At 46.4% G+C, this 15,937-nt stretch overlaps 3 protein-coding genes across 4 annotated transcripts in view; 1 reads left to right on the top strand and 2 right to left on the bottom strand.

Annotated features, from left to right (window-relative positions):
* On the top strand, positions 1 to 1,849 carry LOC144097669 (uncharacterized). The gene is made up of 2 exons (XM_077630320.1): positions 1 to 802; positions 1,445 to 1,849. Exons 1-2 carry the CDS (start codon positions 29 to 31, stop codon positions 1,847 to 1,849), a joined length of 1,179 nt encoding a protein of 392 aa, XP_077486446.1. The 5' UTR covers positions 1 to 28.
* Positions 1,850 to 4,786: 2,937 nt separating this feature from the next.
* Positions 4,787 to 9,082, bottom strand: LOC144097095 (glutathione S-transferase omega-1-like). Its single transcript, XM_077629883.1, has 5 exons — positions 8,764 to 9,082; positions 7,841 to 7,946; positions 6,732 to 6,954; positions 5,877 to 6,003; positions 4,787 to 5,060 (listed from the first exon to the last, which is right to left on the bottom strand). Exons 1-5 carry the CDS (start codon positions 8,786 to 8,788, stop codon positions 4,819 to 4,821), a joined length of 723 nt encoding a protein of 240 aa, XP_077486009.1. The 5' UTR covers positions 8,789 to 9,082; the 3' UTR covers positions 4,787 to 4,818.
* Positions 9,083 to 14,065: 4,983 nt separating this feature from the next.
* The window catches only part of LOC144097093 (arylsulfatase B-like), a 30,664-nt gene continuing 28,792 nt past the window's right edge, over positions 14,066 to 15,937 (bottom strand). The window contains exon 10 of one of the 2 annotated variants that reach the window (XM_077629881.1): positions 14,066 to 15,114. In XM_077629881.1, coding sequence (XP_077486007.1) covers positions 14,950 to 15,114 — 165 coding nt within the window. In that variant the 3' untranslated portion in view covers positions 14,066 to 14,949. The remainder of the gene's footprint in view (positions 15,115 to 15,937) is intronic. The other variant, XM_077629882.1, reaches the window with a different exon arrangement.

Below are 15,937 nucleotides of genomic sequence, written 5' to 3'. Positions count from 1 at the left end.
CTGGAAGATACTCCGACCTCTCCAAGTGATGGCTTCGGAGCAAAAAGACGCGGCCGGCAGTGGCGGACGCGTTCCAAAGGTAGAGGGAGATATGTCCAAGCAATCCTCTCGGAAGAGACGCGGGCCCAGTGCACCGGTCACCGTGGACCCCAAGGAGGTATGCCAGCCTTCGCAGAGCGCCGAGGAGGGCGTCAGAACTGCATCGTCTCTGAGGAGACCTCCCAGTTTGTCAATGGGCTCTGCCGACAACCTCCGCCAACGCTCCTTGGCCGGCAGCTCCTCTAGCCGCCTTAAGGGCGAAACCATCAAGCCGCAAAAAACGCAGCCATCCTCAGACGGTCCTGCTTCAATGGCCGAAAAGTCAGGGAACGCTTTGGGCTCTAAAGAACCGTCACCGGGGTGCGACGAGGAGAATGTGCCGTCGCAACAAGCCCGGGAGAAAGGCTCTGCTCTGAAGAAATCGCGCCACAAAGCAGTCGTAGTGGCCTCCAGCGTTGCTGGGGCTCCCTCGGATGAAGTGGCACAGCAGGATGACGTGAACGCCACCGCAGCCTCCACCGCGCAGCCTCCTGGCGCTGCAGCCAAGCCGTCTACCAAAGGCGGCGCGGCCGAAGCTAGTGCGACACACCACAAGGGCGGAGCCGTATCTTCACGGGACCAGAAGGCCGCCGGCTTTGACACGAATATCGCGCCTTCCGAGCAGCCGGCATCTAGCACCCGGGGTTCCATGGATAAACCAGTGAAGATCACCACCCTTAGCCCCACTATACGTGGCCTGAAAAATTTCGATTTGACAGACATGGTGAGTGGACGATTTGAACATTTCATGACGACGTCTTTTCTAGATGGTCTGAGAATAGCGGGTGGCGAGTAGACAAGTTTTGTCTGCGCTTATACCTACAGCGTCATGACGCAACAGCCGTGAAGTAGAATACCACGTCGCTAACTCACGTTAACGCCAGCTTTATTTCATTTTTTAGCAGGGCACCTAATGTTATAGGCTGAAAATATTAGCGCTGCTTCAAGGAGGGGACAAATCGACAGTAAGCTTTGGTTCTTACTGTGGTAAGGAAAAATCAAATACAAACATAAAATTATTATCGGCAGTAAAACGTTTAAAGGCAATGTATTATATATGCCTCTTTACGACAGAAAGTGCTACCCAAAATGTCACACGTGGATGTTATCTCTTATCACGTATAACACAGCAGAAATCGCAATGCCACTGATAACTGATGCAGAAAAATCCAAATAAAGTTTGGTCCAGCACAAGATTGCATGTCCTGCTGCTGGCAACCGCTTATGGAGTTATTTGAAAGAAATTGTTTTCGACACGAGCAGGACGTTCGAATGGGTTGAAAGGTGCCTAAAGATACTTTCATCTTTTCATGCAATGACCCTGCGGTTCCCGCCTTAGTAATACGTTGCTTCTAATCGCCTTCAGGTGAGAAGTCCTCGCGAGACCCTCGGCAGCGGTGCAGCCCTGCTCCTGAAGAATGAGGTTGTCATGAGCCCCTTGTTCATATTGACCATGATGTTTGTCCTCCTCGCCTTCTTCTTCATAGTCAGCGTGACACCACCGAAAGTAAAGGACAACTGGTGCGTGTCAGACGACTGCGTTTCACATGCAGGCCTTCTCGAAAAGACGCGAAGCACAAAGTTCGACCCCTGCAGTGACTTCAGCAAGCACGTCTGTTTCAACTGGTCGCCGCCGAAAGAAAGGAAAGAAATCCTAGATTTCGACTTGTCCGCCATGTTAGATATGGTGTTCTCGTGGCTGCAGAGGATGAGCACGACGCTGCAGGAAGGATCTGCGGCGTTCCCCGTAGCCAAGAAGGCACTGGCGTAGCCAAGAAGGTGCAAAGTGCTTAGTCGCGACAGAGGTGGTTATGCAATAGTCCCAGCCAAATTGGGGTAAGAAATTCGAATCATTCCCGCTGAGGAATAGAATCCGAGGCGGCTAACTTTTGTGCCTGCCCTGATTTCTGTCATGTAGCTGAGATTTCTCGGCAAATCTGTTTGAAATGCAGTTACTGCAGCTATGGCTAAAATGCGAAGTACCCTTGCAAATAATTTTTGGTTGGATCTGGGCAAGAGCGAGCACCTAAAATGAGATTGCACTACGGTTACAGAGAATGGTAGCGTCTCGTGAATGTATAAGGAATGCGGACGAATAGCATGACCGCGTGCCTGCTTTTACGGGTCGCTTTTTACAGGCTGCGGCACCACTTCGGGATAAAAAAAATGCAAACTAAACTATCCGACGTTTGTGCGATTTCTTGTCTATTAGCGTTGACTTGAACTCTTTCATTTAGTTACGTTATCTTTTGCTTTGACACTTGAAAGCCATCTGGTTACATTACCTGCGCATCCCGCCCGTGCGTGATATTTCAGAGAATTTCTCAGTAATTTGCCCACTGATATAAAGTTCTTCATGTTTACATTTATGTTAATATAGGAACTGGAATTCACGAAGTGTGTGTTCATTGCATCGCATAACCTTTCACTACTGAGAGTTTCACCAGCTACATGTTGCATAATGTTATCGCTGGTTTTCTTTCTTGAAGCCAGCTAGTTAACAGCCCCCCCCCCCCCCCCCCTATTCGCCGTTATTGCACACGCTTTCAAAAAGCTTCTAATAGTAATACCCATTTGTTTCCTCAACTCGTTAGTTAAAGCATTTCGGTGTTAATAAATTCTACAAATGTAGTCTGGTCTCGAGAACGGATTGCCATGGCACGACTTTTTTTTTATGCGCTTATAAAAGTGAGAAATAATGCACGTTTACTCTGCTCTTAAAGAGGACGTTAAGAATAGTATTATATGAGGCACGTAGTAAAAACAGTATTTCATAAGCCGTGTTGGCGTCGGCTTCTTTATATAGCTCAGTAAATCAGCTCGAGCAGGCAAAAAAAAACTCTTTTTGTGTTTCAGGGTTTTATAGCTAGCCGACCTTCTCTTTTATTGCTATGCTTGGGTTGCTTTGTAAATATAAAAAGCAAAAGATCTGGCAGAGGCTCGCATATATCATAATAAAAAACGAAAATACTACCCTGTTAATTTCATGTGGATCCGTGTTTGTAATGCAAGCATCCAAAATTTTGGCAATCTGCTGTGTGAGTCTAGTTGGCTGCGCCTTATGTAGTTTGAGAAGCCGTATGTCGATAAAAGTGTGTCAAAATTTTCGGTAGAATAATCATTGGACATTAATTAAATATTGATATCCTCTATTATAACGCTGGATGTGTTAGATAAGCACGTGATGCCAATAATAAGTCCATAAATTCTAGCAAGTGACCTTTTTTGTGCCCTATCGATGGAGGACAGAGAGTGACCACCCCTATTTTCTCAATACTCAAAAACAGATATTAAATATCTCCGTTCGTAAATGAGAAATCATCCAACCGTTTAACGTATTCAGCCAATGCTCCCCCCTCCTTTTGCTGAAGACAGTGATGTTCAGATCGGTATTCCTCGAAGTGGGGCTTAGTGTCATATTCTGTAACCCATGTTTTAGGGAAAGTTAAAACATCAAGCCTAACTATCCAAGAATGAAGACTACAAGCAATGCCATCTGCTTTTGATCGAATACGCCTACAGTTTGCATGCAATGCGAAAAAAATTTCCCACAAGAAAACTCACGATTTAAAGCATCAGCTGTGTATTATCTACAATTGTCCTTGGCACACATGATCATGAACGAGAAACCATCAGTAATTGTCCTTGGCACACATAATCATGAACGAGAAACCATCAATGAACAATTAATCATATCCAAGTCTTTTTCATGCGCACTATTAATTATTTCGGATGCTTTATCTTCACGGATATGTACCATGCCTCCGGACGCGCATTCAACTTTCATTTTGACTGTCTTTTCCTTGTTATCGGTTCCTAAAGAAGCATCTTGTCTCCGCAATAATTTTGACCAACTGGGGATCTTTGACATGCACTGACATCGCACAGCACACAGGCGCCTTAGCGTTTTTCCTCCGGTTGTCTGAATTCAAATTCGCGCTACAAGCTACAGCTCTTAGTCAGCCTTGTATTGATACGCTGATCGCAACACTCCCTAAGTGTCGGAGCTTCAAATCGTAGCTCAAACTTCAGGTGTGAACGTCGCCCTAATGTTTCGTGATTTGTGTGTCATGCGACGAACTAGTGCAGGATGATGCCTTGGTAAAGTGGATGAAAGCATATCTACTAGGCAGGCGACCACTGTACATCGTTTACAAAGCCATATTCAACGTATTCATGAATTTTTCTCTGCATCCGAAGAGTTTTTTTTCTTAGCAGCATCTTGTTTTTTGGTATCAAATGCCCGCTAACAAAAATAGGAGTATTTCCTTCCAGACCAAGGATCAAGGTGTCTTTCTTCTTTCGGCAGTCTTACAGCGCGTCACTCCGCTTACTACTCCTCACGAAGCGAATCAAAACACGGAAACACATGTCCTTACGAAAACGCGTGTCCTTGACATGTGTTTTAGGAGTGCGCACACAGTAACACGTGCCAATGTCAACTATACTATCAATGCTTTTTCCTATGTTATTTTTCACTCCAAGTGAATCGTTCCCATTCGGGGCGCACCTTGTCTCGCAGTTGTTCAGGCGTTGGTGTTGCTGGAGCTTGGCTCGGCAGACGGAAACTTCACTGTACCTTCCTCGTAGTCTTACAAGGAACGGGTATCGATGCAGGCATCGCAGTCCACCTTTTATGAAAGGGAAATGAAACGACTCAAGGAATATATTGTGTCTTTTCGGGCTGAAAGAAGTAGAAAACCGGGGTTGAATAGAATCGACTATAGGATGTTTATCCGCTCAGTGCAAGCCAGCGTTGAAATCTCTCTGGCCCGTCACGTACGACTGGACGAAGAGAACAGTGTACTCTTCGTTTACGACCTCCATCACGCAACGGTCTTCCCTCATGCTTTCCGACCAGCGCGAGAAATGAGGGAAAGTCTCGGCTGACGGCATCTCCAGTTCCTTGTGGACCGCAGAGATGCCATGGGCGAGGACAAAAGCTGGCCACGTGACATAGTCGACAAAGCCAGGTTCCTGCCCTGCAACAGATAAAGGAACAGATATATTCAGGTTCTGAGCCCCTGGCAACCCTGCAACAGATGTGATAATACAGTAATGGAATTATTCAGTCTGCGCTCGCTCTCCACCCGTTTCATTGAAGTGATATGAATATAGGTCCACTGTAGTCGAAACTCTTTCTAAGTTTAGTGCTTTTTGTTCTCTGTTAAGTATATAATAACGATCATAAGGAAAGGAAAAGCACGTAAACTGTATCATGGTGCGCGGCTGAACAGCGCCATAAAGGAAAGTAAGGAAGAGTGGGTGAAGGAAGAACGGAGGAATAGATAAAAAGTGAGAGAGAGTGCCACGTAGTGGGGAGCTGCGCATTGCCTCCAACCACCTGAGAGTCTTCGATGTGCGCTAACATAACACGCCACGTGGGCGCTTTGCATTTCACCTTTACGACAATTCGGCTGCAGCGGCCTTGATTTAATGCCGGTACTTTGTGCTCAGTAGCCAAACGCTAACCACGTAGCCTCTGCGACGAGTCAACGTGTACGCTTAAGAACGCCAATGATTCCATACTCTTCTTAAGCAAAGAGAACGAAGCCATATTTCCAGCCCAGGCCCCAAACTATCGGAAATAACAGTCGCCGCGACCAACTTATCTCTTCACATCTGCGAGGAATTCTCCCACTCGAAGCAATGAGCTCCACCCGATTATCTTCTGCCCGGCATTTCTTTCGCAACGGGCGACAAGTGTTAGATAATCGGAAACGAAACATAGCGCACTTGACATTTGCTCTCTCTGAACCCATCAGAAAGCGGACGCCTATTTGAAGGCAAGGACATACCAGTGAAGAAAGCTGTCTTCCTCCTGGCAAGCTCCTCTTCATACAGCGAGATCTTTCTCAGAAGGGCAGCCCAGTTGTCTTTTTTGAGACCTCTTTCCATGAGAACAGAAACAACCGAGTCGACCGCCTGCGGATTGGAATCGAATGTGTTTACTGGTGTTACACAACATTCTTTTGGTTTTAGGTGAGAGTTGTTCGATAGAGTCGCTAAGCAGACAAGTGTCACTCATATTAAAGGGAAAGCGGAAAGCTGTAGAGACCCATCATTTTTTTGCGTTTTGAACTCTGTCAAGACACATTAGGGCACTCTGAGTTGCTACATGTTGCGAACGTCCTAGAAATTTTGGATTCTGACAGCGAGAAGTCATATTGGTGGCTGATAACGCCAGCACATTGCGCTCGACGGCAGTCTGACTATCGAACCGCATTTCTTGATTATGATTCTGCGAAACAGTTGCTGTCTCGCTCGCAATAGCTGCACTTCGTCAATATCAAAATCAGGGGTTGTCACTGCACTGAACCTTCAAGCACTTCATCTCACGATATAGATGTATTGAGAAGCCCACGAGCTGCGCATTACTTTCTTGCAAAAATGCTTTACTTTGCAAAAATCACACAATTATCTTCATCTGTGTTGGTTAAACAGGTACTCATTCCGTAAACGGTAAGTGGTCTTTCACATGTTGTTCATAAGTTGATGAATGCAGAACTGAAGATTCTGCACCTGGGTACCACCTGGACAGGCAAAGACCGCCGAGCCCAAAGCGCCGTTACCCTTAGTCTATTCTCGTTTATGTACACCAAATATATGACGTATCGCAACTGCTGATATAAAGAAATTGGCTTTGTGCTCACGGGCAAGGCAGCGTCCAGAAAGCTTCTGTCGAGTGCCTTCAGGTACGGGTCTTTGGGCAGCATCGCCCTCGTCTCCGGGTAGGCCTCCTCCAGGTATTCAGCTATGGCAATGGAGCCGCTGATGAGCTTGTCTACTTGAGCAAGCACGGGCAGGGATCCTGCCGGGAGCACGTCTTTACTCCACTCGGGTCTGTCCTTCAGGTTTATGTTGACGACTTCGTGACTGGGAGATAAGAAAAGGTCGCACGAGCCCGACATAGAAGATAATTAAAGAGAAGCAATGTCTCTTTAGATGTATTCAGACGTTTTAAAGATGGTTTGAAGGTATTCAGGCTGCCCTTACCGGAATTTCTTTAGAAAGACTATAGACTACAGTCTATAGGGATTACAGATTCTATAGGAAGTCTATAGACAATCTATAGATTTATGACCATATACATTCTAGTAGATTTTCTTATATAGACAGTCTGTAAACTATGAATTGGCTAAAGGCGATATCTATAGGAAAGCAATTTGTCTATAGACTGTCTACAGATCATTTTCATACAGGCAACGGCAAAAAGGCCGTTATAAGCAAAGGTATTTTGGTCACACTACGAATGGAACATGGTACCACACGCACCCACTAGCTATAATTACGCAGACACTCGCTGTACTTGTCTGCTCATTGTGTAAAACAGGCGCATTTGAAGCAGTATCGAGAGGAAATAGGCAGGCTGGTGCTTCGGCGCTTTCGTTTGCGCTCGCCATACATTTTTTGTACTTGACTTGTTTTGAAAAATTCAGTTATTTACGATTCTTCTATGCAAAAATTGCCACTCACGGGGAAGTGGGAAGCGGTTGCCTTACTCCACCTTGTCCTTTAATCTGTTCCTGCGTTGTTGGCTTCCTTCATATATATATATATATATATATATATATATATATATATATATATATATATATATATATATATATATATATATATATATATATATATATATATATATATATATAAAGAAAGATCTTTATACGCATGACATGTGCTCTAATTCGTTATCTTACGTCGACCCGAGGCACTGGGCAGATCGAGAGCGCCGTCACTTATAAACGAAGATATTGATACTCACTCAATGGACTTCGCTTGCAGGATAAGCAGAGCGCGTTGCGCATACGGGCAGAACCGCATGCTGTACAGCCGAAGCTTGCCCGGAACAAGCGGAGGGAAGTCGGAGCCTATGCGTCAAACGTACAAACAAAAGAATAATTGAAAACCTCATCTTCAGCTCACCACAATCACACATATAACACGGCGTCTTTTGTGCGGGACATGAAGCTAGTCGCACTTCTTGATTATGGGTTGCTGGAGTTTCATATTGTGATAACATGTAGATTCTGTCCTGTTCGGATTCATGTCATGTTCGGTTACGGCAAGTTCCGTTCAAGTGAGTGCAAAGGAAACAGGGCAACTCGAAGTCTTTCAAAAAAGAATAAAACAGTGCTCCCAGCGCACTTCACCAAGTGTGCATATTCGACGCTTACCCATATAATACCCGGCACCTAAAGAACCATTGATCTTATCTGTTCAGTTTTGCCAGAATTGGGTCCTCAACATCTCCAGAGTAATTGTAGGACTTCTGCGTTTCTTTTGTTTTGTTTGTGCGTACTGCTGTGGCTGCAAAGACGCCGCTGAAGAGTTGGCACCCAACACACTTGACATATACGCATTGACTGGTCACATGATTGTGTAGTGATGAACACATAAACGAACACCAATTGGGTTATACGTAGAAAAACACTATATACATGTGTCTGCCTCACAAATGCCGCATTTACGTGCCGCATTTACGTGGCTGTACTCACCAGGAGCAAGGAGTGCCCTTTAAATAAGAAATCAACAAAATGCGGGCCAAAAAAGATAATTTATTAATTAAAGCCAAAAAAAGACTCATTTATTAAACAGCAGCGAAAATCAGCCTGAATTTCTTCTTCAATAAATACACGTCGCTTACTGTCATGCTCACGATTCGTAGGCACAATCCGGACAACTCACCAGATGCGAGGGCCCAGGAGCTCATGTTCGCAGAATGAGTGCACGTACATCCGACCTCGATGTATTCGTGTCTCCGTGCCGGGGCCGAAAACGCCTACAGTCCGACGTGAACAACGTGCTGCGAAAACCTTCTGTCCGCTCAGGTATAGCGCCGGCAAAGTACGCTATCTAGAAACGTTCAGAATGGCCGGTTCGAACGCGTGTTGTCACTGAACGTGTAATCTCCCTTTGACACAAAGGCCTTTTGAGGAGCGGAAAAACAGTGTCGCTTGGCCGCGAGAGCGTCACGTGTACTTTGTTGATAAGAGACGTTATCACGATTCATTCAAGCCTTGAACATACCGTCTTAGTGAGGAAGATAAGAGCCTTTATCATCAGGCGCTCACAAGCTCGCTCTTGGAGAATTTGGAATTTAGGGCATTGTTCAGGAGACCATTGTCATCTACAAATAACTTGTTGGCCATCAAGTTCCCTCGTACGTAAGAAAAAAAAAAGGCAAACGTTGTCATCTTCGCAAAGCGGTTGCAGGTTTACAAGAACTTACGTTACCATATATGCGTGCACGCGGCACCATTCGGTGATACATAGAGAAAACACGTCTTTATTTCTTTGAGTCGCTGCGTACACTATTGTGTGCATTGCTAATGCGCAGCTTGTTTTTTTTTTTGGGGGGGGGAGGGGTGAGGGTGGGAGAAGGAGTGTGCTGAGGCTTAGCAGTGATTTCTTTTTTTAGAACAATTTACCGTTCTTCATATCCCGACTGCGGTGCTTTTCTGGTTCGGTTGCGAACGCTTTAAATTATTATAAATGAAAAATAATCAATAATGTCAGCTTGGTAGCCCTACTTTCGACATACACGAATGAAGTGCTGTCACAGGTGATAATAGTTTTAGCCGTGCTTCAAGCGTCATGACCAGACAAAAGAATGTGAGCCCCCGATTCTTCAACCACGCAGACAAAGAAGATGTCGGCCTTCATCAACTGCGTCGGCTCATCCTGTTTGCTTATTAAAGGTTTGCTCTCTCTCTCTTGCAACCCGTCGTGACGCATTGTATGATATTCTGTACATTCTTTAAAAAAAGTAATAATCGCCAGTGTTTTGCGTTGCAAATCTGAAAACTTCGCTTTCATCAGACCTCCATAGACAGCACAAAAGAAAAAAAGAAGAAAGGTAGTCGGCGTGTACAGGGTAGGGCTTAATTTAGACCAACGTTTAGAACCCAGAATAGCACCAGCGTGCCAAATCAGAGTTTTCTCGTATGCGCCGACACAGGGTGGTTTAGCGAGGCAGTTCAATAATGAAATGAGGTGCTTTTGAACACCAGTTTGGAGCAGAGATAGCGTTGATTCAGTCTTCGGTTTAGAGGCACAAGCGCAAAAATGAAAACCGGTAAGCAGTATAACTGAGATGAGAAACTCATACGGTGATATAATATCTGCCGAGCCAGAGGGATACCAAAAAGCAAATTTTCTTAGTGCCTGCAGTACTGACTGGAATTTACGCTTCGAACACGATGGGCCAGTTAGCCCTTGAGCGAGTCTAGCCCCATCACCAATTGAGTCAGCATATGTAGCCACCACTGAAATAATAATGGGTAACCTTAAATTCCTATTGCTTTTAGGGGTTTAACATTGCTTCTTTCCTGCATCATCAACTGGTTGGTCTGGGTGTAAAGGGAATTTAGCCTGTCTTGTTTCCGAAAGCACCCGTTCCTCCACTTGGACCTAACTTCCAGCGAACAGTGTAATTCTCCAGTGAACCACGTCCAAGCAAAATTCAACATGTCCTGAACTAAGCCAACTTCAAATAAACGTTTAAAGTAGGTACAAATTGTGAGTTCCACCGCGCGGTATGTTCTGCATACGTCAATAGTCCAATGGTTCCTTTCGCCCATCGAACAGGCCGCCTGGTTTGAGCATTATACCAGGTGTTGCAGACAAGCCTGCCACTAATTATTAAAAATAGGGTTTTTAAGCTAAAGGGAAGCTTTCTGCGGCATAGTAATGCATGTGGTGGCGCACGCCAAAAACAGTGAAGTCATGTTAACTAGTAAAGCAGTGAACTACGTTCTAGTAGTTAGCTTTTAGCGATTATCGATACGTGCCTGACTGCAATCAGTGACTTGTAGCAGGCAGTTAGTAAAAGCCATACACCCCCGCCGACGCATGCACGCCGCCGCGCCCGTCCGCTCTATCGCTTGTGTTGAGGACGGAAACGAGCAAAAAAGGGCGTCGTTGGTTCGAGCTGAATAAAGGTTGACCTAGTGAATGCGTTGTGCTCTTTGACTTGGTGAAGTCTCTACACGACTGAATATGAGTATGCTAATTAGAAATTAGGTAACTATGCGAAATCGAACGCTGTCGCGTTCTATTTGTAAAAGCGAGTCATCCAACGTTTTCTTGCCCTCTTGTGTTTGCTTTATTTTTTCACTGGCAGTTAGTGTCTCGTAATGCGTATTTCCGTAGATCATTTTGTATGTAAACAAAGCGTCTCTTTCGGAAAACGCACTTGTCACAGCTGAATCTTGTAGTCTCTAAGCTACTCTCACTTTCCTTTTTTTTTGCTGCATGGTAAACTTCTTTTTTTATTTATTTGCCTGCTGCACTTCTGGTGCAGGTAACAAAGCGAGGCGTTAAAGCCGTCGCCAGTGCTGTCCGTAACGGGGGCGCTGTTCGTGTCGAGCCAAAGATTTCGTTGGCTTTTTGCAGCTGACAGAATCCAGAAATGGTGCTGAATCATTTGAATTAGAACTAGCACGTTCAAACCCACGGAAGAGTTCACCTGAATGGGCCCTAAGGCTAGCTCGTTTAGCAGGGAGGGCAGTTACAATCCCGCACAGCCGGTGTTGTCCTCTTCAAAACATTTGCGTCTGGCATGAGGGGGCGCGCAAAGAATGAAATGAAGTTGTGGAATCCTGCATGTTAGTAACACCAGCAGAAGGTTGCAAAGACAGCTATAGTGTACAGATGCGGTGGTGCAACTTGTGTCCAACCCAGCCCAAGTCTGCCACGGAGAGATATCTCTGACCATCCAAAGAATCGAGGAAACGGTTGCGTTTGTTCTCGGCTCGCGTGTGGCTTTCTCCACTATCACGACACTGATCGGGCTAGCGTACAGAGAGCATAAACACCAACGAAGGCTGTTCGAGCTTCTCGCTGATGCGTAAAAGCTGGCACGCGAACATCGCGACTGTCCTGAGCGGTGGCCAGCCGCGCAGCTTAGAGTAGCCACGTACCTGCGAGAATCATATGCGAGGGCTTTAAATTTCCCGCCATGAACTGATTTGTGGCGGATGAAATGCGAGGCCTGCCGTTCAGCTCGCAAATCCCGCGCCGACTTTTGACAGTCCAAGCTTGTAGCAGCGTTCATTTAGCATCGAGAACTTGTAAAGCTTTCCGCCCCAAGACTTCTAGTCAAAAGTGCCACTGATTACTCAAAATTCTGGCGATGCCACACTTTTGATGTCTGCCAAAGCCAGCTTTCACAACGAGCCAGTACAAGGAGGACGCGACATTATGCGTGCACGTAAGGGCATCGTCTCAAACAATTTACCCACCAGAGTGTGCCGACAATGTTTCGGTAGCTGTTGAGTTTTTCGACGACTTCATGACACTTGAAGGGCGAGTTTCTATTGTCCGGCCAATTATCCATAGCACAGGCACATTACCACTGCATAAAAACGTGGCATTCGGAGGCTTTACCTTCGGAGTTCAATGACCCTCGCCTACGTCTCTCGGCTTTAACGTCTCGGTATTTCCCGATTACTTACTAAGCGTCTTCAGCTTGACGCCGGCTTTAGTTGCTGAAGCCAGAACCTGCCCAGTACGTACCGAAAGCGCGAGCGTGGGCCTCACATCGTTGATACCAACAGAGCACAAAGGGCGCGAGCACCAAGTCTGCTTTCGTTTCGTCCTCGTCCTCTTAGCCTCCTTGGACTCCTGCAGGCCTCAGCGTTTCCTGTAGATGGCCCTGGTCTCCCGGCGAGGGAGTGAGGACAGACCCAAGCAGCGCTCCCGAGTGGTCCACGAGTTAGGGCTACAAATAGGGACGCTCACCCGGAGAGGGACTGAAGGCAGACCCAAGTAGCGCTCCCGTGTGGCCCATGAGTTAGGGCTACAAATAGGGACGCCCTAGCCCCTGATGACTTAAAGTGGGGATTGTCCTGCAGCGACCTCCTTGAGACAGCCGAGACAGCCCATACCTCCATTGCAACGACGTATGAACTCTCTACCACAAGTAGCTCCACTGGTGATCCCCTTTAGGGAGCACCAGATCTGCTCATAGTCTCTCTCAGATCGGGATCAAGGCAGATAACATCAAAAACTGGCGTTTCCTTGTCCCGCCTAAAATTCCATGCCCATGAACACGACAGTCAAAGTTCCATCCCGCAAATCTCGTCCTTACCCGGTACGCCGGAGCAGATGACGCAGGTGCACGTCTCCGCCTTGAACGGCGGTAGGGGTCGCGCTCATCGAGGCACCCTATGTTTGGTCGGATGCAACTCAAGTCTTCAGTGAAGCTTCCTCCGCCCACATTCTGGACCGCCGAACAGAATTCCTCCCGGCCAAATAGATCCTTGTTAAAGCTTTTCTTGTTACCTAAACAAGAAGCTAAACAGGAGGCCAAATTAAAACCTCAAGAATTTTTATACCTGTTGCTTGCTTGATGTAGTCAACTATTAAAAAGCTGTTTTTCTTCACACCTGTGGTTGGTCAGCTGAACCATACAGGACGCCACGAGACAGTGGCCCATCGATAAACAGCTGATTTTTTGAAAAGTTGTATCCTACTAAGGGCTCGGACGTTAGCGCCATTCTTCTGTTGTGGCGCCGACCACGTCCCTTACACACTTACGCCCCCCCCCCCCCCCCCCTCCCCCCCTCCTTTCCCGTATCCGCGATTGGCCAAGTGTGCCCGCGTGATGACGCGTCGCATTGGTAGCGGTGCCCTTATATTTCTTCGGGAAAGGGTCATAATTTAAGCGCACCATGCTTCAGCGCTTTTGCGAGACTAAGCCTCGTCCTAACTGATTTCGGGACCGATTGCAAGAGTGATTAACGACTGAATGAACTAATGTTTCAAACCGAAAGCGTGTTACAACCGCTTGGCTAAGGAGTGGCAGTGCTTTGTTTTTGTTTTTTTAATGAACCGATAGGTTTCGATCCTCCTTTGAAGTGTTCGGAAGCAGTAATGAATGGGCAACGACATTTGAGAAGGAAACCGGCAGGAAAAGGGGAATGCCGCTACCTACTGAGTGTAGAGAGGGACCTTAAGTCGACATGGTTGGTGACAAACATTGTTTCCGCTTCAGCAATCCTTCAATACTGCATGAGCACCTTCGCTTGAACCCACGCCTGGAATGACAACTGTGTTGGGAAGGTATCCGTGGTTTACGGTGTCGTCGTCGCTGTCACGAACCAAAACCCGGAGGACCTCTCAAAATCACTTGACGACCTTCTCATACAGATTTTCGCACGAAAGCAGTGTGCGTGCTGTGACGTCACCCCTCGCAACAACAAGCAGGCAAGTTGTATAGCACCTGACTTCGCCAAAACGATGCAGATATAGCTCTCAGTTCGCACAGTAGGACAAAAATTCGCGATGTTTTGTTCCTCACGGACATTTTACTCCCTGGCATGCCAAGCTCTAAGAAATTAAAACATTGCTACCTTGAAAGTTTTACGCAGTACACGAGGTGAGAAATTTCCAATAAATGTTCGAACCCTATTGAAAAATGTGTAGAGGTTTGAATAGGAGACAAATAGGATTATGGCACATATCGTTAACATTATAGGATGAAGCTTCCAAAGCGATTCAGCCTTTGAATGACTCCTTAGTGGAGGGCTCCGTATAACTACCATTACTCGTGGTTAATTAGCGTGCACTTACATCACACAGTGCATGCAAGTCGTGGGTTCGAACCCGCCCACTACGGTAGCACTTCGATGGAGGAAAAATGTCAAAATTCCGTGTACTGTGCATTGTTAGTGCCCGTTAAGAACCCCAGGTGGTCGAAATTATTCGGAGCCCTCCTCTACGGCGTCCCTCATAGACTGAGCCGCTTTGGGACGTCCATCCTATAAAGCCAAACCAAATGTGCCATAATCCTATTTGCTGACCCGTTTAAACCTATATACATTTTTCAGTAGGGAATGCAACGGCTGTGACACTGAGAGTCCGCGCACGTCATGGGCAGGAACAGCTCTGCTTGGCCGTCTGCGTCCTGTCTTCCCAGGGAGGCCAGATGCAGTCGTTTACGAAGGGCAGACCCGCTGGGTCCATCGTCAGCGTCGCCGGTGGCTTCGTGACAGACGCATACGAATTGAGCTTCTGGGATAGCTTGGCCACCACCTGTAACGTCAGCAAGGTACGTTTTTGAAGGTCACACTTCTCCGCGCCAGTCGAAGTTGGCTAAAGTGTTCGTCTCCATGAACCCTCTTGGCATTTCATGATAACTCATAAGGCGATAAAAAAAAGTTCAAGCCAGAACCAAAACAGGTACCAAGACATTGTGTCAATCATTTCGCTAACCAGCTGGCGCCAATCAGGCGTCGTGCCCTAAGGGTAAGTACCTGCAATTTTTCCTTTCCTATTTCATTTGCGTACCTCGCCCTGTCGCCTTTAAATTGATCTAAAGCCTTCTTGTTATTCTGAAAAATGGTCTTCTCTATATGTGTCTACCAGCAGCATACAATTATTGTATGCTGCTGGAGTAATATTGGTAAGCTGATACTTATGGCCTGAGAGCCCCTTGGAAATGCACCTTAGAGAGCACCTTCGAAATGCTCCTTCATGAGCCAATTATTGTATGTGGTAAGGGAGTACATTTATCAAGGACAAGTAGTGAGATCAGATCGCGACCACCAGAGTGAAATAGCTTGGGGGTAAGAGGGGGATAAGACACATTCGTAAAGCGGCGGTTCGCATCAGATAGTAAATAAACAGCTGCTCAGGAGTAAATTGCTCGTGGCCACGTAGCTCGTTTAGGTGTATGTGGTTCCACCTTCCCGCAAGTGTTACCTCTGACTCCTGAAAAGCGTGTCCAACTTCCTTACTGGTCATAACTGGTCAAACTACTTTAAGGAACTATTCCCAGGCAATTCCAACTGAAACCAGTTGAAACCAGCTGGAATCAGTTTGGAATGGCTCTTTAAACCAGTTTGACCAGTCCGAA

The sequence above is a fragment of the Amblyomma americanum genome, chromosome 7, assembly GCF_052857255.1.
Source record: "Amblyomma americanum isolate KBUSLIRL-KWMA chromosome 7, ASM5285725v1, whole genome shotgun sequence".
Taxonomy (NCBI): domain Eukaryota; kingdom Metazoa; phylum Arthropoda; class Arachnida; order Ixodida; family Ixodidae; genus Amblyomma; species Amblyomma americanum.
This window is presented reverse-complemented; position numbering and strand designations above follow the sequence as displayed.